This window comes from Moschus berezovskii, chromosome 15, assembly GCF_049115385.1.
Source record: "Moschus berezovskii isolate FMDL1 chromosome 15, NW_MosBer_1.0, whole genome shotgun sequence".
Classification (NCBI taxonomy): domain Eukaryota; kingdom Metazoa; phylum Chordata; class Mammalia; order Artiodactyla; family Moschidae; genus Moschus; species Moschus berezovskii.
In genome coordinates, this window is record NC_142474.1 from 6791507 (window position 1) to 6813360 (window position 21854).

The 21854-nt window shown below is 53.3% G+C and overlaps 1 protein-coding gene across 1 annotated transcript in view; it reads left to right on the forward strand.

Moving 5' to 3' along the window:
* Positions 1-21854, forward strand: part of PREX1 (phosphatidylinositol-3,4,5-trisphosphate dependent Rac exchange factor 1) — a 181275-nt gene that overhangs the window by 151704 nt on the left and 7717 nt on the right. Inside the window, exons 17-34 of the mRNA XM_055438670.2 lie at positions 123-215; positions 1209-1357; positions 3107-3192; positions 4229-4365; positions 5032-5143; positions 6878-7065; positions 7357-7518; positions 8199-8409; positions 8800-9076; positions 9676-9882; positions 11525-11613; positions 13051-13133; positions 13294-13384; positions 15282-15410; positions 17028-17069; positions 18468-18685; positions 19454-19553; positions 21649-21792. Of these exons, the coding sequence (XP_055294645.2) occupies positions 123-215; positions 1209-1357; positions 3107-3192; positions 4229-4365; positions 5032-5143; positions 6878-7065; positions 7357-7518; positions 8199-8409; positions 8800-9076; positions 9676-9882; positions 11525-11613; positions 13051-13133; positions 13294-13384; positions 15282-15410; positions 17028-17069; positions 18468-18685; positions 19454-19553; positions 21649-21792 (2518 nt within the window). The remainder of the gene's footprint in view (positions 1-122; positions 216-1208; positions 1358-3106; positions 3193-4228; positions 4366-5031; positions 5144-6877; positions 7066-7356; positions 7519-8198; positions 8410-8799; positions 9077-9675; positions 9883-11524; positions 11614-13050; positions 13134-13293; positions 13385-15281; positions 15411-17027; positions 17070-18467; positions 18686-19453; positions 19554-21648; positions 21793-21854) is intronic.

Genomic DNA, 21854 nt, shown 5'->3' on the forward strand with positions numbered 1-21854 from the left:
TGTGGGACATGAGGAGCCGGCTGGGTCCCGGTCCCCTCCAACCTGCCCCCATGGGGGCCAAGCTGGGGCAGGCTCCAGGCCCCCCTCCCTGTCTCACTACCTCTCCTGCCTCGAACCCCCAGATCCTGCCCCAGGAGGAAGACTACGGCTTTGACATTGAGGAGAAGAACAAGGCTGTGGTGGTGAAGTCAGTCCAGAGGGGCTCGCTGGCCGAGGTGAGGTGGCTCAGAGGGGCCACCCTGGCCCCCGGGCTGCGTGCGGACAGGAGAGTGGGGCACCCCTCCTCCAGCTCAGAAAGCCCTGGAATGGCAGTGGTTCCTCCTGACTCCTTGTCCTCCTGGGGAAACTGAGTCCCGGTCTCTGGGAACTAGTGATGGAGCCCCCAGGAGCAAGGTTGCCCTCCCAGCGTGTACCACCAGCTCCCCCTGCTGGCTCTGCGGGGGCCAAACACACACACACATAAAACTACCGGGGGCTCTGAATCAGCTGATTATAGAAAAACTAACAGTCAGCCGCCTGAGGAAGGCAGGTTTGTTTTGCTGCTCCGAGATGGATACGAGGTCTGGAGGAGGGAGGCCAAGGCTTCAGCCCCAGGGCCTCTCAGCTGTTGTCAGGAGTGTGCAGATGGCTGGGAGAGAGGCACTGGCTACTTTTTCCAGGGGCTCTGCTTGCTTCCTTATAGTGATCAGGAAGGCGTTTGGCTGCGTGTAGTAGCCACAGGCTGCGCTTGACGGTGGCTGGAGCCTCAGGGCTTCCATTTTCTTATGATGTAAGCAGTTTAGAAGGAGGTGGTTATAAGTCTTGGTTCAGGGTTGACATCTCTTCACCTTTGCTGGCCAAGGCCTCGTGGTCACAAGGTGGCCACCCCAGGTTGATGCCTCGTGTCCTTGCAGAGCCGGGCAGGAAGCAGGGGCGGGCTGGAAGCAGGGGCAGGCTGGAAGCTTTTCTCAGAGAAGATGGCTTTGCTGTTAGTGGCCTCCACAGGCCTCCCTTCACAGCTTGTTGGCCGGCATGGGTCTCAGCAGCCCGCCTCACCGTTTAGCACAGAGGGCAGCGGGGTTGCCCCGGGGGGAGTCTCACTCAGGTCCTACTTGGTCCCTGGGGCTGGTGACTCTATACCCCTGAATTGAGCGGCTCCTTAGTGAGGAGGAGAGGGGGTCAGTTACCTGCTGTGCTCGTCTCCCTCACCACCTCTCACCCCCACCCAGATGGCCGGCCTGCAGGTGGGGAGGAAGATCTACTCCATCAACGAGGACCTGGTGTTCCTGCGGCCCTTGGCTGAGGTGGAGTCCATCCTCAACCAGTCTTTCTGCTCCCGCCGCCCGCTGCGCCTCCTGGTAGCCACCAAGGCCAAAGAGTGAGTGTCCCCAGGGGCGGGGTGTCTGGTGGCCTTCCTCTCAAGTGGAGGAGTTGCCCGGGTCCCAGGGTGGGTGGTGGTGGGGGCGCCTGGCTGGTCCAGGTCCCCATGGCTGGGGGGGTCCTCCTGCAGGCACGTGACAAGGTGCTGCTGGCTCTGTTCAGTTGACAGTGCTTACTGGGTGTCTGCTGTGTGCCCGCTGGTGTTTCAGGCTCTGGGGACGCAGCCCCGTCTGCACAGATCCATTTCTGCCCTCACAGATCTCAGTCTGTTTGGAGGCTAGAGCAGGAGACGGACAAAGTCAAAGCAGAAAAGGGAGAGACGTACCAGGAGGTAGTGAGTGTGGACCAATATATTGGGTTGGTCATAAATCATTTGGGTTTTTGCATCACATCTTATAGAAAAATCCAGGCGAACATTTACCCAACCCATTGTAAAGCTGGGACAGGAGATGGGCTGTGTGGAGGAGTGCTGGTCAGGGAGATGCCCCTGAGAATGGAGGTGCAGACCTGAAGGGGGGTGAGGGAGGGGTCAGCGGGACATCTGGAGGAGGGGGTTCCTGGCAAAGGAAACAGCGTGTGCAGAGGCCCCCGGGTGGCACTGGGGCTGGTGTGTTTGAGCAACAGTGAGGAAGCTGACGGGGCTGGAACAGGGTGGGCACTGAGATCGGTCAGACAGTAGAGGCCAGGCCCTGTGGGACCTGTGCCCACAGTAAGGACCATGAAGCTACCGGAGGGTTCTGAGCAGAGGGGCGGTGTGATCTGATGCAGGGTTCCGCAGCATCTCTCTGGCTGCAGGTGGAGACTAGATTGTCAGGGCGGAGCGGAAGCAGGAAGCCTGGAGAGGAGGCTGCCGGCCGACCCCGCCCAGCCGCGGTGGGCGTGGGGAGAAGTGGTCGGGTACCAGATATAGGCACCGGGAGGAGCATTTTCTATTTTAAATCCTGCGCATTTGCTTTTGCTTCTCCCTTCTATTTAAGGCAGATGCTCCTGGTTTTCTGTTGACGGGAGTGATAGAAAGTTTTAAATAGGATTCTTTCAGTTCAGAGGCTTGTCAGTTTCGGAAACATGATTGATAGTTTGGTTGGTATGTAGAAGTGGGAGAAATCACCATGGTGGAACATGCCCACTTCAAGTTCCAGAAATACCTGGGGTTTGAGAACAGGCTCCCAAGACAGCTTTTTATGGCAGGTAGGGATGATCCAAGGCCTAGTGTGGGGGACATGCCTTAGACAGGGAAGCCAATGGCTACATTGAAGCCCCTGGATTAATAATGACCTTGGGCAAAGGCTGCCCATTCTGCCCTGGTGATCCACCCACAGAGTGGCTGGGTCATCTGGGCTTTCAAATCATGATCTCTGGGGGACACGTGGACATTTTTCTAGACTGGGTGCTGGGGGTCACTTGTCACCCTCCAAGTAAGTGATTATTAAATAAAATACACACTCACCAAGGTGCTGATCTGGTGGCCACGAGGCCTCTTCTCACCCAGAGAATGATAGTGAAGCATTAGGAGGGTGCATGGACGGACTTTCCGAGGGTGGGCTGGCTGGTTCTGATAAGTCACAGACCCTGCTCTGTGCGCTCTGGTTGAGCGAGGTTTCTCTATGCATTTGGAAAGTCTGGTGCTGCTGCTGTCTGGGGCTGGATTTCCCAAAAACCCGGGAGTCAGGGGCTCCCCTGGTGGCTCCCTGGGCTCTCTTTCGGGAGTGACACTGCTGTACCTTATGGCAGCTTCTGTTCGGTGCAGGATTGTCAAAGTCCCCGACAGTCCGGAGGCGCTGTGCTTCCAGATCCGTGGAGCAGCCCCACCGTACGTCTACGCGGTGGGGAGAGGTGAGTGGGAGCCCACGGGACGTGGAGTGGGGCCTTGGGAGGCCAGTCTGTTGTGTGTGTGGAAGGAGCTCAGAGGCACCCGCCCAAACAGTTACTTCCAGGCCTGTGCCTCTTAGAGCAGTTAGCACTCACCTTCTTTGCTGGAAGCCCAGGCTTGTAGACATGCATGCCCGTGGGGGTTGGGCGGCGACACATGGGCAGCTGAAAGGAGGCACTGGGAAGTGGTGAGGAGTGTGGCAAAGTGAGGAAAATGCACATCCACTTGAAACGGGGCAGGGTTTCTTCAGCTCCAGCCCCTTGTTGCCAGGCGGGAATGCGGCAGCTTGAGAATGAAGGGACAGCTGAGAGAAGACGCCCTTGGGGCCTGGTAGACCTGGGTTTGAAACCTGGCTTCTTCTAGACACGTGACTTGAGAGAGCCACTTTGCCTCTCTGAGCCTGTGTTTCTCTATCTGCAAAACGGGGCTGATCCTGGCTCCAGTATCCTGGGGTTGCTGTGGGACTTAAAGGAGAAGAGGGCTTCCCTGGTGGCTCAGGGGTAAAGAATCCACCTGCAGTGCAGGAGCTGCGGGAGACGCAGGTTCAGTCACTGAGTCAGGAAGATCCCCTGGAGGAGGGCATGGCAACCCACTCCAGTCTTCTTGCCTGGGGAACCCCATGGACAGAGGAGCCTTGCGGGCCACAGTCCCTGGGGTCGCAAAGAGCTGGACACGGCTGAAGCGAGTAGCGAGCACACGTGTGAAGGAGACGAAGGTCTGGAGTGACATGTGCCTGGGTTTAAGGCCAGCCTCCCTTGCCGCGCGACCTGGGGCTCACTGCTACTCCTCTGAGCCTCAGTCTTTTCTTCTGCCAAATGGGAATGACAGTACATGTCCTGCCCACTGGTGTGGGATGGAGAGTGACTACAAGGTGGGAGGATGGAAGTGGCATTTGGTGTGGGGTGAGGGCCAGGTTCATCTGGTTACTCGCCCTTGCCTGATACCGCCCCAGCCTCTCGTCGCCTGGCACCCAGCCTCAAGCGCTCCTGTCCCCCTTAGGCTCCGAGGCCGCGGCTGCAGGGCTCTGTGCCGGCCAGTGCATCCTGAAGGTCAATGGCAACAATGTGATGAATGACGGAGCCTCAGAAGTCCTGGAGCACTTCCAGGCCTTCCGGAGCCACCAAGAAGAGGCCCTGGTGAGCCGCCTGGCAGCCAAGGGGATCAGGGAAGCCCTGCTCACTGGGGTGGAGGCTGAGGGCACCCTCCCTTCTCTGGGGAAAAGCCTGCAGGCACCACAGGGTTTTGGGTGGGATGGGGCTGGCGACCTGAGGGCTGAGCTGGGCTTGGGCCCCGGGACCCCTCTGCTTCCCTACACCTCACGGCCTCAGTTTCTACAGTTGGGAAATGGGTGTGATGAGACCCTCTTTTCTTACCACATAGACACATTGGGCAACTAGTCACATTGATGATAAGAAATTGATGTTATACTTGGGTTGGGGACCCAGGGTTCTGTGGACGGTGAGTCATTGGTTTATTTAATAAGCGTTTCTTGCGCACCTGCTGTGTGCCTGGCGTGTTTCTAGACCCTGGGGCCACAGGAGAGACAAGCTTTCTGCTCCCATGAAGCTGACTTAACGTTTTCAGCGGCTCCCCCGTCCCTGGCTTCTGTGAGGAGCATGGGCTGTGGACACTGAGGGCCGAATGTGACTGGAGATCCCTCAGGAAGTTTCCAGAGTGAAGTCTGGGAGGGCTCTCTGGAGGTGGTGGCGCCGACAGGCTGAAACCCTGAGCCTTGGAGTCGGGACAGTGTGTCCCTGGGCTCCTGGCATCGTGGCCGCCCCCTTACTCTGCTCCCCTCACAGGGCCTGTACCAGTGGATCTACCGCACCCACGAGGACGCGCAGGAGGCCCGGGAGGCCGCCGGCCAGGACCCCAGTGTCGAGGGGGCCCGAGAGGAAGACCAGCTCAACTCGGGTAATGGGACAGGCAGGCCGTGCAACAGAGACGCCCGAGGGACTGGGTCCGCCGTGTCCACGCTCCTCCCAGTCCCGTCCAGTCCTTCTCGGTGCTGTCAGTTCTGTATGAGTCTCTGATCGCTGCCGTAACGAAGTACGAGGAACTTGGTGGTTTAAAACCACATGCGTTTACTGCGTTACTGTTCTGGAGGTCACAAGTCCGAAAGGCGTCTCCCTGGGCTCTCATCAAGGTGCCAGCAGGCCTGCATTCCCTTCTGTGGCTCTTCACTTAATTGTTTCAGGGAAATAGCTCCCCAGCCAACCCTGTAAACCCTGCTTCTTTGTTGACCCCAAAGTCACCAGCAAGGAGCCCAGAGCTGTCAGACACCAAGGCATCAAAAGCCCCTGATCTTCCCGCGTCTCCTCGTGCTCCCAGCCCAGCAGAGTACAGAAGCAACTGCAGAGGAGGAGCTATTAGTCAAATTCCACGCATTTAGTCGGCACCTACTATGTGCCAGGCTCAGTTCTAGATTCGGAGGATACAGTAAGGATTAAGACAAAAAAATCCCTGCCCTTGGGGAGCTGTTCCCCTGCTGCTGAAGCACCCACAGCCTGAGAGAAGGATCCTAAAGGAGACAGGCCGATGGGAAGAGGGAGAGACTGGCGGCCAGCTCTGAGCTCAGTTTATGCCCCTCTGAGAGCAAAGCGCTGTGGGCCTTCTTCCCCAGCACGTGGGTGACCCCAGTGATGACAATGGTAAACCATACTGGGAAGAGCTGGTGGTTTCGAAACTTCCATTCAATAAGTAGAAGCACCTACTATGTGCCAGGAGCACCTACTATGTGTTCAAGGAGCTGGGGAACCAGGAGTGAACAAGGCAAACAGGGTCTCTGCCCTTAGGACGCTGACATGAGGGGAACAAGACAATGAACAAAAGAACAAAAAAACTGATAACTGGTGACGTAGCATGGAGGGTGCAGGGGGAAAGGGTGACAGTGTGCGTGTTGAGAGGTACTCTTTGGAGCAGGTGGGAAGGAAGCCACTTCACACCATAAAGCGCCTGCTTTCTTCCTAGATACATCTCTACCGAGCTGTGTGACCTCTAAGGAGTCACAGTCTCTCTGGGACCCTTGTTAATCTGGACTGAAACTGGTCTCCTAAAAACATTGGCTCAGCAAACTAAAAAGGCTGAGTAGGGTTAATGCGCTTCAGGTCTGGCTCGATCCAGCATTTCATATACTGAGGAGGCCTGCATTTTCTCCAGTTCTCGGTTCTGCTCCCTCTGTGTTGGTTTCCCCCTTATATGCTGTTTTCTCCACCTAGCGGCTCTGCTAACTTGAAATCCAGTTGAAAAAGAAGATGTCTCCTTCTCTTTGTAGATCCAAGGAGATCTCACTCTCATGGGCTCAGCTTGGGTCACGTGCTTGCTCCCGAACCAGTTGCTGTGAATAGAGGCAATCAAACATGCTGAATGGCCAGGCCTTTGCCTCTGGGGGAGGGTATGGATGGCAAATGAGTCTCGTTTTCTGAGCCACAGAGACTGTGAATGAGACTCGAGGCTTGATCCCTAAAAGGAAAGTCTTTTAGAATAAGAAGTGAGTGCTAGTGGGCTGGCTAGAGTGCAGAGAGCTGCAGCACAGGTTTCAGCCTCCCCGTCTGTCTAACATAGGCTGTCCGTGGTGCTGGGTCCGGGGGCTGGCTTGGTGTGGGGCGGTGCCCCTTCCTCAGGGTCAGCTGTCCCTCTGGCTTCCAGCCTTCCCCCTGATGTGCCTGGGTCCCCAGCCGAGCCAGCACGAGGACAGCCCTCTGGTCAGCCTGACAGTGGACAACGTGCATCTGGAGCATGGCGTGGTGTACGAGTACGTGAGCACGGCGGGCGTCAAGTGCCGCGTGCTGGAGAAGGTCGTGGAGCCCCGCGGCTGCTTTAGCCTCACTGCCAAGGTCTTGCTGGGTGTGGCCCTGCCCTGGGCGGGTGGAGCAGCCTGATTCCTGTGTCCTCCGAGTTAGCCTGGGGAACCTCGGTCCTGATCCCTGCCCCTCCACTTGGTAGCTGTGGGGCTTAGGAGACTGACTTCTTATCTCTTAGCCTCAGTCTACTCATCTGTTAAGTGGGCCAATAATAGACCTGACCCACACGTGTATTACAAGGTGTACAGTAGTCACTCAAGATAAACCCCTTAAGACTCTCCCAGGTGCCCAGTGAGTACTCAGTAGCTGTTGATTTTTCTGCAGATCCTTGAGGCCTTTGCTGCCGATGACAGTGTCTTCGTGCAGAACTGTGGGCGGCTCATGGCCCTAAGCAGCAGCATGAGGACCATGTCCCACTTCGAGTTCCGCAACATCTGTGACACCAAGCTGGAGAGCATCGGCCAGAGGATCACCTGCTACCAGGAGGTGCCTGCACCCTACAGGGTCTCAACTCGGGGTGTTTCAGTTGTAAATGTCGAATCCCAACCCAACTTAGCTTAAACAAACAGGATAATTAACTGGTTTATATTATGAAACGTCCACAGGTAAGCTTCAGGCATGGTCGTATCCAGCGCTCAAACAGATACCACACTGTTACAAGAACAGGGCCTCTCTCCTGCTCTTGACTTTGTTTTCCTTATAGGTTTTGCTCTCAAGCAGGCACTTTTCAGGTGGTGGTAAAATGGTCCTCAGTAGCTTTAGCCTTAGCAACCCCAGAAGAAATAGAATGCGATGAGAGCTCTTGTTGGCTTGGCCTGGGTCCCCTGCCTAGACCTGTACAAGTTCTGCAGGGATGGAGAGGCAGCCTTACTTGAACCTCACAGATGCTAGGTCAGGGAGAGATGTTCCCCCAGGATACCTCAGGTGCAGCTGAAATGCAGATATCTAGGTGGGTAGGTACTTGGAGGCCTCACAGTCCTCCAGGACTTCCTTGAAATCTGGGTCCAGTGAAAGGCAGTGCAGGGGAATTTACTTTTCCATTTGGACTTACTGGGATTTTTTTTTTTTAGAATGTCTGGCCTAGGCTAGGATAAAGTGGGTATTGGAGGTGTGCCAGAATTCCCAGACCCCTAAGTAGTAACCCCATGCCCCCCCACCTTTCTCAGTTTGCAGCTCAGCTAAAGAGCAAGATCAGCCCACCCTTCAAACAAGCACCCCTGGACCCCCATCCGCTATGTGGCCTGGACTTTTGCCCCACCAATTGCCATGTCAACCTCATGGAAGTATCCTACCCCAAGACCACTCCCTCAGTTGGGAGGTCCTTCAGCATCCGCTTTGGTCGCAAACCCTCCCTCATCGGCCTTGACCCAGAGCAAGGTAACTGCATGTGTCCATCAAAAATGTGTTCAGATCTCACAGTACAATACTTAAGCAGAAGCATGTCTGAAGGCCAACAGGCTAAAGCTAGAATGGTGGCTCTATGGTCATCACGGATCTAGATTCCTCCTATCTTTCTATGCCACCATCTCTAAATGTTGCTTTTATCCTGAAAGATGCTTCATGGTATAAAATGACTGCTGGAGTACCAGCCATCATGTCTACATTCCAGGCAGGAAAATGATCATAGTAGTTAAGAGCGTATTGGCACCAAATTGAAACTTTCTTATTAAAGCGGTTTAATGTATTAAAAGAATATTTTAAAGGGAAACTTTTTTCATTTGCTGGGATCCTTAAAATGGGTTTGTGAACTTTTCCTCCCTACTGTAGGTCACCTGAATCCCATGTCCTATACCCAACACTGCATCACCACCATGGCTGCCCCATCCTGGAAGTGCCTGCCTGCTGTGGATGGGGACCCACAACGTCAGGGTCCCAATGACAGCAGCTTTGGGCCAGCCAATGGAGCCCTTGGCCAGGAGGACCGAGGCCTGAGTTTCCTACTCAAGCAGGAGGACCGTGAGATCCAGGATGCCTACCTGCAGCTCTTTACCAAACTGGATGTGGCCCTGAAGGAGATGAAGCAATATGTCACTCAGATCAACAGGTGAGCCCTGTGTCAGGGTCAGGATTTCCCAACATCCGCAGCATCAACATTTTGAGTAGGATTATTCTTTGGAGTGGGGCGTCCTGTCCGTTAGTGGTTGTTGGTGATACCCCTGGTCTCTACCCTCCAGATGCCCGTACCACTCCCTTTCCGAGTCTGACAGCCTAAGATGCCTTCAGATGTTGTCAGATGCCTTCTAGGGGCAGAATCATCCTGATTGAGAACTGCTGCTCTAATGAAAGGCTGGATGTAGGCAGCATCGTCAGTAGAGGCTGAAACTATCGGTGAAAAGTTTTGGGGGGAACTTTATGATTTCAACACTGCATAGAGAGAAAGACAACTGGACACGATGGCCCTTTTGGTGCCATGCAGCAGGACACACACACAGCACCACCTGCAAAGCGTTCTCACCAACACAAGTCGCACAATTCTCTGATCGAAGTTCTAGGCTGGCTAGATGATGCGGGGCATAAGGAAGGCTGAAATGGTACCTCAGGGATAAAGTTGGCTAAATCCAGAAGGTGGGAGGTTCTAGGTGACAAATGACTGGCGGGGGTGGGGGGGCTGTGTCTTGAAGTTCAAAGTCTTTGCTCCCACAGGCTGTTGTCCACCATCACAGAGCCCACCTCCAGTGGGTCCTGCGACCCCGCCTTGGCCGAGGAGGCCTCCTCCCCACCGCTGGTTAGCGAAGAGAGTGAGATGGATAGGACCGACCACGGGGGCAGCAAGAAGGTGTGCTTCAAGGTGTGCGAGGAGGATCAGGAGGACTCGGGTCACGACACCATGAGCTACCGGGACTCCTACAGGTGGGGGCAGGCCTGGCTTGGGAGGGGCTCGTGGGGTTTGGTGTGGAGGCATAGTTGAGGCCCTGGCCATGGAAAGGTCAGAATCAGAGGACTTTTCTCAGGAAGCCGTGGGACAGGGTGCTGTTGCCTACCTGTGTGGTTTGTGGTTCTGGGGAGCTATCTGAGTCCCACAGCACACCCTGGAAACACTCTTCAGCCTCCCTCCCCCCAGACTAACGTTTCAGGGCCTGTCCCCTTGGGGACACCACTGATCCTTTCTGCCTCGATTCTTGTCACCATATGTTGATGGAATATAGTCCAAGAAAAAGTCAAGATCTGTGTGTTTTAAAATCAATGTCAGGCCTCGGGTTTTTGCAACAAACACTGTTTTTCCTTGAACCAGGGAGTTAGACCATTTTTTTCCCTCCTAACTCTGGAGGATCTGAATTGTTTTCTCCTGGTTAATTATTAACAAGATCTGTGAAGTCTTAATTAGTGGGTTGAACAGACCAAAAACTCAATTTCCTGTAATAAACCGTAGAGTGAGTGGAATTCCATACCACAAACAAACAAGCGCTGTGGCCTCCAGTGAAGAGGTTCTCTAACATCTGATGGTTGTGGTTAAACTAGAACCTTGGAGGGACACTTCACATGATTTGGGGCAAAAAGAGAACTGATAGAATTTGGCAAGGCCTTAGTCCATTCTAAAGGAGATCAATCCTGGGTGTTCATTGGAAGGACTGATGCTAAAGCTGAAACTGCAATACTTTGGCCACCTCATGCAACGAGTTGACTCACTGGAAAAGACTCTGATGCTGGGAAAGGTTGGGGGCGGGAGGAGAAGGGGACGACAGAGAATGAGATGGCTGGATGGCATCACCAACTCTATGGATATGAGTTTGAGTGAACTCCGGGAGTTGGTGATGGACAGGGAGGCCTGGCGTGCTGTGATTCATGGGGTCGCAGAGTCGGACACGACTGAGCGACTGAACTGAACTGAACTGAACTGGGCCCCATCCTCCCGGCATTTATAGCCTTTCAGTCTTCAAGGGGCCTGGTATTTCTTGGTGTTTGTGTGATGAGATGGTCTGGCTGATCGGGTCCCGTGTGTTCTTGGAACCTTGTGTCCACAGACCAAGATCTTATCTCTCTGTGTTTCCATTCTGACATTTTTGGATCCTCCAGTTTTTCCTTTTAATTGTCAGAAAAGTGAAGGAAAGGATTTCAGGGCTGTGGTTTTTGATTCCCCATACCTTCTGAGTTCCTGGGACACAAGCTAAGCACACACAGTCCTTGTTCTTAGGAGTTTCCAGCCAGGCCGTGTGGTCGAGTGTGGGGGTGCAGGTGTATCTAGGGACAAGACTGTCCCCCGTGGGCAGTGACGGTAATTACACCTGAATGAAGATGAGTCCCTGTCCCCCTACCATTTCTGTGTTTTTATACCAAGGCCTTGAGATGTTTCTCCAGGGTGGGACCTAGGAAACCCGCCGGGACAACCTTCCCCACCTCTGGCACTGGTGGTTGGCCAGCAGTGCTCTCTCTGGGCCAGTCATCTACCCAAGGGTTTTGTCTACACTCCAGAAAGTGGGTTCCAGATGCTGGGACCAGAGGCTGTGAGAGGGAGGTGGAGGGTTGACTAACCTTCCTCTCTGCCGCTTTGCAGCGAGTGTAACAGCAATCGGGACTCTGTTCTGTCCTACACCAGCGTGAGAAGTAACAGCTCTTACCTGGGCAGCGACGAGATGGGCTCCGGTGAGTGCCAGGGCTGAGGGGGTCCCCTGGCGAGATGGTGCTTGTTTGTTTTTATTTTGTCACGCTCTCCCACACATTCTCTCGTTTCCTGTTACTTCGCACGGTTTGGTAATGGTTTCCCTTCATTCATTTTGCATGTATTTGTTGCACACCTGCTATGTGCCGGGACCACAGCCGTGAATTTGGAAAGACAGGCCCTTGTAAAGCTCATGTTCTTTGTGAATGTCGTGGACACAGAACAGATAAAAACACTCCTGATCCAGTTACCGGATGGGATGAGGGCTCCCTCTTTGCTAAAATAGGGTGACCTGATGGTTTCCAGGAATGACATGTGCTCAAACCCAAAACTCACACAACACAAAAGAAGTACATGAAAATCAGTCAGAATCTCAACCTCTCCCACAGAAATGACCGTTGAGAATATTTGGGGATCACTGGTGAATATGTATTTCTCCACAGAGGTGGAGAAATGTGAGTGGATGGCTGGAGAGACAGACAGACATAAATAAAAATTTATAAGTTAGGGTGGCTCATTGGTGAAGAATCTGCCTGCCAATGCAGGAGACACAGGTTCAATCCCTGGGTCAGGAAGACGCCCTGGAGGAGGAATTTGCAAACCCACTCTGGTATTCTTGCCTGAAAAATCCCATGGACAGAGGAGCCTGGTGGGCTGCAGTCTATGGGGTTGCAAAAGAGTTGGACGCGCCCGAGCAACTGAGCACATAAATTCGATTGTATGTTACTTGCAATCGAAATTTGAAATTTGTTTCAATTTTCATGGATTTCAGCCTTTAACATTTTTATTTTGTGAATGGGATAGACAATCACATGTTCATAATTCGAAAGGCATGAGTGAGAGAGGGTGGGTGGTGACAAACCTCCCTCCCATTCTTGTTACCCGGCCTCCTGTTTCCCAAGTTCCCACTGTCCCTGCTGTCGTGTGTGTCCTTCCGGAGGTAGTCTGTGCATAAAAATTTAATTTTAATTATACTTCAGTTTGGCAGAAGAAAAAGAAGCTCAGGAAATATCAGAGCTATTTCTGAAATTCGGATAAATATTTCATCACAGAAGCTATTCAGCTGCAAAAACTACCCCTGGGGAGGTTTCAGGAAGGCGATTTAAATGAAACGGCTGGGGGATGAATGAGAGATATGGGGTCTGGTTCCTTCACTCGTTTTCAGAGTGAAAATCGTAACAGTGACTTACATTTCTGTAATGTTTTAGTTCCTGTTGCCCATTTTGCAGATAAACAAACTGAGGCTCAAAGAGGTCAAGTGATTTGTGCAGCGTCGCACAGCTGGGACCTGGATCTATCAGGCTCCAAGTCCGCTGTGGGTTTCGGAGCTCTGTAGCTACATTGCCTTCTTACAAAAGAGGCTGAGAAGGTGTGCGATGGGGCAGGAATAGTTGATGGCTGTGATTTCTTCCTTCTGCCAGGGGATGAGTTGCCTTGTGACATGAGGATACCATCAGACAAGCAGGACAAACTTCATGGCTGCCTAGAGCATCTCTTTAACCAGGTAGGATCTTTGTCCCAACCCTGGCCTGACCTTGAGTTCTTCCCATCACCCCGGGTAAGTACCCATAAGCCAGGAGCCAGGGCAGGGGCTAGAGGTCACAGGTTCTAGCCACTTGGAGGGCCCTGAGGGCCAAACTAACCCGGGGCTTCCTTTCACCCAGGTGGACTCCATTCACACACTCCTCAAGGGGCCAGTCATGAGCAGAGCTTTTGAAGAGACCAAGCATTTCCCCATGGACCACAGCTTACAAGGTGAGCAGAGAAGAGTCCTCAGGCAGGGTGAGGGATGGCAGCCCTCATCCATCAGGGACACAGCCTGTGACGTGGCGCGTGTGCTGGACGGGGGGCAGGCTGCCTGGGCCGCACACTGCCCGCTTTTCGTCTCAGCTGCCGAGTGGCCGTGGGCCATTCCAGGGGTGGTCAGCAAGCTCAACCCATGGGCCGAATCCGGCCCACGGCCTGTTTTTGCACAGACTATGAGCTGAGAATGATTTTTCATTTATCGTGAGTCATCAAAGCAAAACAAAAGAAAACATGTGACAGGAACCGAATCTAACTCTTTACAGAAAACGTGTGTAGACCCCTGGGCTGGTCCCGGAGCCCTTCCAGGCCTCTGCCTGCCCATATTTAACACAAGGGGAAGGATTGGAGCACAGTTTGCCAGACCTCAAAGACCCCTAATGCTCCTCATCATTTTAGACATATTCATAGACTCTACCGACATCTTTACGTTTTTCAAACTATATTCATTTGCTGCCTATATTTTTATTGATGGATCTTGTCTGAAAAAGTGTCTCCCTTTAAAAAATTTAATTTTGAAAAGAACTTATTAAACTTCCTGTAAGTGGAAAATCATCATAACATGCCATAAAATAACAAGTCCAGTGGAACCAACAATGAAAAATATCCTTGTGCTATAGTTAGGCACTGTTGTCTGCCCAGAGCTCTTTGTTGTTTGTTCATGAGAGGGGTTAACAAGTTAAAGAAGTGTTAAGGACGTGACAGCATCAAATTGAGACTTTCTTCTTGAAATGATTGAGAGAAAAATAATCAACATTTATGTCCTTCTACCTGCCTTTCCTCTTGTTTACCATTGACCCATTTACCCATCTCCCCACCCATTTATCTACCCACCCACCCATCCATCCACCCACCCACCCACCCACTGACCCACTACCATCCACTTATCCATTCACCCACCCATCCATCCATCCATCCACCATCTGCCCACCCACCCACCCATCCATCCACCCACCCACTAGCATCCATCCATCTGTGTGCTCATTCATGCATCCGTGCATCCATACATCCAGTAAGTAATTTCCAAGAACCAACTTGTGCTCAGCCTTGTGGTGGGCTCTGGGACTTGTGAGATGAATGAGACACTGCCTCTGACCTCTGGGAATTTCCAGTAGGGTGCAGGAGATAAAGAACCAGTTGCTTCCAAGTGGTTAGGGGTTGGGGTGCCCTAGCAGAACCCCTCCGACTATCTTAGGGTCATCTCTGCCTGGGATGGACCTCTGAAAGAAGAAATGTCATACTCAGAGGAGCCGAAACCATAAAATATCTCAGAAGCTCGAGACTGTGTAGCAGACACAAGGCCAAAGGAGCAGAGGCCTCCTTCAGCCTGTCTGGGGTCAGATTCAAATCCCATCTTGGTCACTGCCTTGATGAGTCACTTTAGGCAAGCCACTTTCCCTCCTCTTTGCCTTGACTTCCTCCTCTGTGTAGGGAAAAGGTTACCCTAGGTTATAGCTCATGTGCCAGCTCGATTGGTTGTGGCTGTGAGGGGGCGGGACCCGAGGATGCTTCTGTGACTACATTCAGGCTCAGGAGAAGAAAACGCTGAGATTCATTTGTGATTCTGCATTGGATTGGTTGCGCCTGCGAGGAGTCCCATCCTCAGACTAGTAGAAAGGAGTGCTGAGATTGAGTAGTGATGTCTGCCATGGGTACGGTACTATCCATTAGTAGCACACTTACCATCTATTTGCCTTCCCATGGACCAGATGATACCCAAGGCTCCCACCAGCATCCTTGACCTAAGATTCTGAGCTTTGGAATCTGGTGATGGGACAGAGGCCTCTGTGGCACCATTTCTCAAAGCTCTCTGTCTCTTTCCTACCCCCCTGTCACTTTCCTGCTCCAGAGTTCAAACAGAAAGAGGAATGTACACTCCGTGGCCGGAACCTGATCCAGATCAGCATTCAGGAGGACCCCTGGAACCTCCCCAGTTCCATCAAGACCCTGGTGGACAACATTCAGAGATACGTGGAAGGTCAGTCGGCAGGGAAGGCTGTCTGTGGGGGTCTTGTGGCCTCTAGTTCTTACTGTGGAACATGGGAGGGTCAGCAGTGGGTCCACCTCTGTGCCCACATCTCTCTAGGCCCAGGGAGAGGGCAGAAAGAGCCAGTGCCCCTTTCTCAGGGCCCTGGGACAGTAAGCACGTGATCAGGGAACTGCTCACGTGATCAGGGAACCTGGGGTGCCCGGGGCTTCCTCACAGAATCAGGAGGCTGAGAAGGCCAAGCTTGTTCCTTCCCAGATTCCAAAGCTGTGGATTTAGTTAGGTTTCTTTTGTTTATGATCAAGGTTACAGGTGTGTGTTGAGGGGAGAGAGGGTCCTTATCAGACTTGGGCCTACAGATAGGTTTGGATGCTCTAGCCTTAAAAAATGTGAATTTGCTTCCAATATTTATAATCTGAAAGCCCACAGACAAGTCTAAACATCTCGCTATCCTTGAACAATCAGACGATCTGGCAGTAACAGGCCTCAATCCTGCATTCATGCTTGGTTGGAGATGAATGGTGGCCTCCATCTTTAGGTTGGGGAGGGGAGCCTTCCAGTCCACGTGGACCCCACCATCCCTGTGGCCCAGAGTCTGCTTCACGCCCCTTATGTTACCCGCCTGGCCCTTGGCAGCATTTGAACCTGAGGCTCCTGGGTTAGAAGGACCCCAGGCCAGGGAGGCATATGATCAGCATAGCAGGGGATGCTTGGCTGCAGGCTCATGACTCCAGGAACAACCCCCTCTGAGTTGGAAGTCTGGGTTGGCCCTGAGCTGTCTTTCAAAGCTGTCATTGGTTAAGAACATGGACTCTGGAGCCAGACGGCCAGGGCTTGAACCCCAGCTCTCCCACTTCTTGGCTCTGTGATCTTGGCAAGTTCCTTGACATCTCTGTGCCTCAGTCTCTCCACTGTAAAATGGGTTCATAGGGCGCCTTCCCTTATGTGCTGTGAGGAGTGAATGAGTCAGTACAAATAAGGCACTTGGTACAGTGCCTGGCACACAGTAAGTCCTCAATAAACAGACACTGGTGTTCCTATCACACCAGCCCTGCATCTTGGTACCTCCCCAGGATAGAATGTATCATAAGAGCCCAGACCCCAAGGCCTTTCAGGTTTTTAAGCCCCTTTCTGGGCCCAAGAGCCTTTATGTGAAGGAAAGAAACCAGGATGTTAGCCTGTGTCTGGAAGGTCTGAGCTTTGTCTGCATGTGGGCAGGGCTTGGCCCTGTAGGGTGGCATGAATAAGTACCTTAGGATGTGTGTGAACTTATGTGAGCACCCATATGTGTACGCCCATGAGCAGGTACGAGGTGTGGGCTGGGGGCTCTGGCCCAGGAGTTGCAGGGGCTGGTTTCAGTCTTTGTTCGGCGGGTGTATATAAACAATTGGGGTGCAGACAACAGTTGGGGTTTCACCCCTTGGATGTTCGAGGTTTCTGGAATCTACCCAGCACTCATTCAAAGCTTCCTGAACCTGGCTGTCTGTACTCAGAGCTTCACTGCAAAGGGGGACAGAGCGTGTGGGCCGGAGGGCAGGCCTGGCTCTGCCGGCATCTTCTGCTCACTCCGCTCAGCCCATCTCCCTTCTCGTTCCCTTCTCCTTCCAGATGGCAAGAACCAGCTGCTCCTGGCCTTGCTGAAGTGCACAGGTGAGGGCTTTGAAAGGGCACCTGTCTGTAGTGTGCACGTGCCAGGTGTACCCGGGAGAGGCTGGCCCGGCAGCTGGCACTCGTGCCCACAGCCCAGGGCAGGCCTCCCCTGCCGACCAAGGTTGACTTCCCCAGGGCGCTTGGGGCTGCCTGCAGGGGAGGTAGCCCTGTGGCCTCTAGCACCTTGAGAACTTCTCAGACCTCACTTCCTCCTCCTGTGTCCAGGGGACAAGTCTCAGGCCCTGGAGCTAGGAACAGTCTCTCTCGTCACCTCCCAGGCCTGGGCTGATCTCAGTGAGGACCCAGCATAGAGCACTGATGATTTCAGAGGCTTTCTGCCAGTGAAGCCCTCAGCCCCAGCCTGGGGCTTCCTGCCCTTGCAGATGGTGGGAAGGAAGAGGGCTGATGGGCGCCCAGGGGAATCTCGGAGGTGTTCTCTGTCCCATCCTTCCAGAAATTCTCAGCCATGGGGCAGCTAGAATTAGGATCTAGGTCAAAATTGGGCACGGAAAACCCATTGGCTGTTGCCAGTCATCGAAAATAATCCCTTTCAGGGAATTCCCTGGTTCAGTGGTGAGGGTTTCACTGCGAGGGCCCGGATTCAGCCTTTTTGGGGGGGCAGCTAAGATCTCGTAAGCCGCGTGGTACAGGCAAAAGCAAAACAAAAGTGTCCCTTTCTGAAGACTAAAGACCCTAAAGGACCAATTGCCTGAAATTGGCCAGTTCTGCAAATCACATCACAGGCAGGGGCCAAGGAATTAGAGGTGGGGGGCAGGGATGATAGGAAGAAGGTATACTTCTCAAAAACTGAGAAAATGGTAAACTGCCTTTCTTCAAACATGGAGCTTGTTGTCATCGTCATTCTCGGTCAAGGCTGAGACATTTCCTAATAAATAAAGGAACAACTGAAGGTAGGGGTTTGGGGCAGGTGTTAGGGAAATCACAAGTTTGTTTTTTAAAGGATTTTTTTTTAATGAGGATCAGTTTTTTTCTTAAGTCTTTACTGAATTTGTCACATCATAGCTTCTATTTGATGTTTTGGTTTATTGGCCATGAGGCACGTGGGATCTTAGCCCCCCAACCAGGGATCGAACCCCCACCTCCTGCATCGGAAGGTGACATTTTCACCACTGGACCACCAAAGCAGCCCCTGTTTTATTTTATTGTTTTTAAATAGGCAGATGGGTCATTGAGAGAGTTGAGTTTTGCCACAGATGAGCTTGCTTTTGGAGAGTCAGTTTTTCATGGAGTTGGCTTTTGGTGCCAGGGGATGAAGAGAATTGTGGCAAGCTGGGCCCAGATGGGTGGTCCGGTTAGGGGAGAGGGGGCTCGTTTGGGGCTTCGGGGTGCCAGCCTGCTGATGGCCCCGCGTGGCCCCTCCGCCCCCTCCGCCCGCAGACACGGAGCTGCAGCTGCGGCGGGACGGCGTCTTCTGCCAGGCGCTGGTGGCGGCCGTGTGCGCCTTCTCCGAGCAGCTGCTGGCGGCCCTGAGCTACCGGTACAACAACAACGGCGAGTACGAGGAGAGCAGCCGGGACGCCAGCCGCAAGTGGCTGGAGCAGGTGGCGGCCGCGGGCGTCCTGCTGCACTGCCAGTCCCTGCTCTCGCCGGCCGTGGTGAGTGGGGCCGGGCCGGCTCGCTCCGCCCTCGCGCTCCCCGTTCGTTCACTCAGCGGCGGCTCATGGAGAACCTGCTGGGGGCCCTGTTCCAGGCACCGGGGACCCAGTGCTGGACATAGCACCACCTCCTTATACTCAGGAATCCTATATCCTGATCTGGGGGAGATCGGAATAAATAGCCAAGGATACGGATGGTATAGACCTCTGGTTCTCACCGGGGCAGTTTTGCCCCCAGGGGACACGCGGCAACGTCTGGAGACATTTTCGGTTGAAGAAGAGGAGGTACTGGTGTCTGGTGCGTTGAGGCCAGGGGAGAGGGGGCTGCTCCTACAGGATGCTCAGCAACCCCAGCCTGTCTGCAGCACCCACCTGATGGCAGATCCCTTCTCACTTGATTTCTGGACGTGAACACCCAGCCCTCACTTCCCTCCTCTTAGATGAGGTCACTGGGACCCAGTGTGTTAATTCACCAGTCGACAAGATATGCAGGCTCTGAGCTGGGTGCTGGGTTGGAACGGTTCAGTGGGATTGGTGGGAGGGCTCAGGAAAGAGGGCCACCTGGCACGTTAGAGCAGAGGGGCTCTGAGCTGGAAGAGGTGGGACAGGCCTCGAGTGAATGTGATCTCCTCTCCAGCCCTGGAGAGGGCTCCTGCTTAGAGGGGCCACAGCCTGGTGTGTCAACCGGAGTTGAATTGCAGCATCTTGAAATAAAACCCGGGGCAGGAGTGGGATCTGAAACTCCTCCACCCTGTCTTCCTCCTGCAGAAAGAGGAACGGACCATGCTGGAGGACATCTGGGTAACCCTCTCGGAGCTGGACAATGTCACCTTCTCCTTCAAGCAGCTGGACGAGAACTGTGTGGCCAGTGAGTGATTCCTCCCACCCCCACTGAGAGAGTTGGGTTTCTGGGGTAAAAGGGACTGCTCTGGGGTCACCCTTCCCCTCCCTCTGCCACCAGACCAGCTGCGTAAGGTTGACCTGGGACCCAGTGCTTTCAAACCACCTGCTCCCAGCATACGTGGAAGAAACGGGTCTTGTTTCATATAAACCCAGCCACCTCCAACACCACTTAGGAGGGAAAAACAGCCAGTACCCAGTTCTTAATGAAAACTCCCAGAGATACCCTTCTTTGGAATGAAGATGTGTTAAGATTTTCTAAGAACTTAACACCATAATTTTCTTCTTTCCTTTCTTTCTCCCTCCCTCCCCCCATCTTTCTGCTTGCCCACCCACTCCTCCATTTATTAATCTACTCATCCATCCACCCATATATCCATCCTTGTATTCATTTACCCACCCATCCCTCTGCCCGTTCACCCCATCCGCCCACCATCCATCCACCATCCCATCCATCCACCCCCTCATCCATCTATCCACATTCCTGTAATTACGAGCACATCCTGTGTGTCAGGTTCAGTTTTAGGTTCTGGGGCTGCAGTGGAGGGAGATGTGGCCATGGTTTCTGCCCTCCTGGAGCTCACAGTCTAGCCCAGTCTCAGCCCTGACTGTGCTGGGATCACCCGGGGAGTTTTTCAGATACTGAGGCTTGGTCCTACTCCCAGCCCTGGCAATTCGGATTCAATCTGTGGGATGAATCCTGGACATTGGGAGTCTAGATAAGTTTTCCAGGAGACTTAAATGTACAGCCAGGACTGAGAACCACTGGGCTCGGTTCTGGAGCCATGGTTCTCTGTGATCCCTGGGCCAGCATCTGGAGGATTGTCAGAAAAACTAATTCTGGGCCCCATCCAGGACTTCCTGAATCCAAAACTGGAAGCAGAACCTAGAAATCTGTGTTAATAAGTTGTCCTGGTGATTTTGAAGCATGCTAGTTTGAAGACCTGGACACAAATTTGAGCCAACTCTGGGAGCTAGTGGAGGACAGAGGAGCCTGCTGTGGGGTCACAGAGAATTGGACATGACTTAACAACGGAATGCAGCAGCAAAGTTTGAGAACCACCAGTCCTTTTTGGTTGTTTTTTATCACCTCCCTGAGGAGCTTATTCAGATGATTTTTTCTTGATCGCCACACACCCCCATGGGGCTTCCCTGGTGACTCAGACAGTAAAGAGTCTACCTGCAGTGCAGGAGACCCAGGTTCAATCCCTGGGTCGGGAAGAGCCCCTGGAGAAGGAAATAGCAACCCACTCAAGTATTCTTGCCTGGAAAATCCCATGGATGGAGGAGCCTGGCAGGCTACAATCCATGGAGTCGCAAAGAGTTGGACATGACTGAGTGACTTCACTCACACACGCCCATGAAATTTTAGTATGATGGATATACTGTATATCTGTTTAGGTATTGTATGTATGTTTGTGCTTTATACTTGAAAAGAGTAATGTTTTTTTTGCCTTCCCCATAAGAACCAGTTTTCACCTTCTTAGAGGCAATATCACCCTCTTGAGAATATGTGGACTGGAATCTAGTTGGACAGTGGGTTTCGTTTTGGGTACCTGTTGGAATTGGTTGACAGTGGCTGCCTGTCTAGAGGCCAAGTTGGGCTCAGAGAAAATTACCAATTGATTAGTGATGTCTGCCATGGGCATGGGATGGGGTGCTAGTGCCACCCCTGCCACGTGCTCTTCCCTATGGGTGTAAACACGATGCAGGTGCTGTTTGAAGGCAGCTTTTGCCCGGTGGAGGCCCTGGGCTACCAGGCGAGGGTGAAAGGAGCCTTGGTGAGGCTCTGAAGACAAACATGGACAACTCCCCAGTTCGACAGAATCAGTGTCAGGTCTAAAATTAAGCAGTGGAAACAGACCTATTGAGGGAGGGGAAAAGGAAGATCAGAGGCTGCTCCTCTGAGCGTGGGGCAATGGGGCTGTCTCAGGAGCCCCTGGACGGGAGGGCAGGGAGGCCTGTAGCCGCAGCTCTGGGGTCCCGGGACATCAGTGGGATCTGAAGGAGGGTCTGAAGCTGCCCTCACAGCTGTGTCCCCAGCCCACCATGTCCCCCCACAGACACCAATGTCTTCTACCACATCGAGGGCAGCCGGCAGGCACTGAAGGTCGTCCTCTACCTGGACAGCTACCACTTCTCCAAGCTGCCCTCCCGCCTGGAGAGCGGGGCCAGCCTGAGGCTGCACACTGTGCTCTTCACGAAAGGTGAGCTGCGGAGATGGGCCGTGGGGGCCCCACAGGGGAACAGCTGTGCCCGCTGGGAGCCA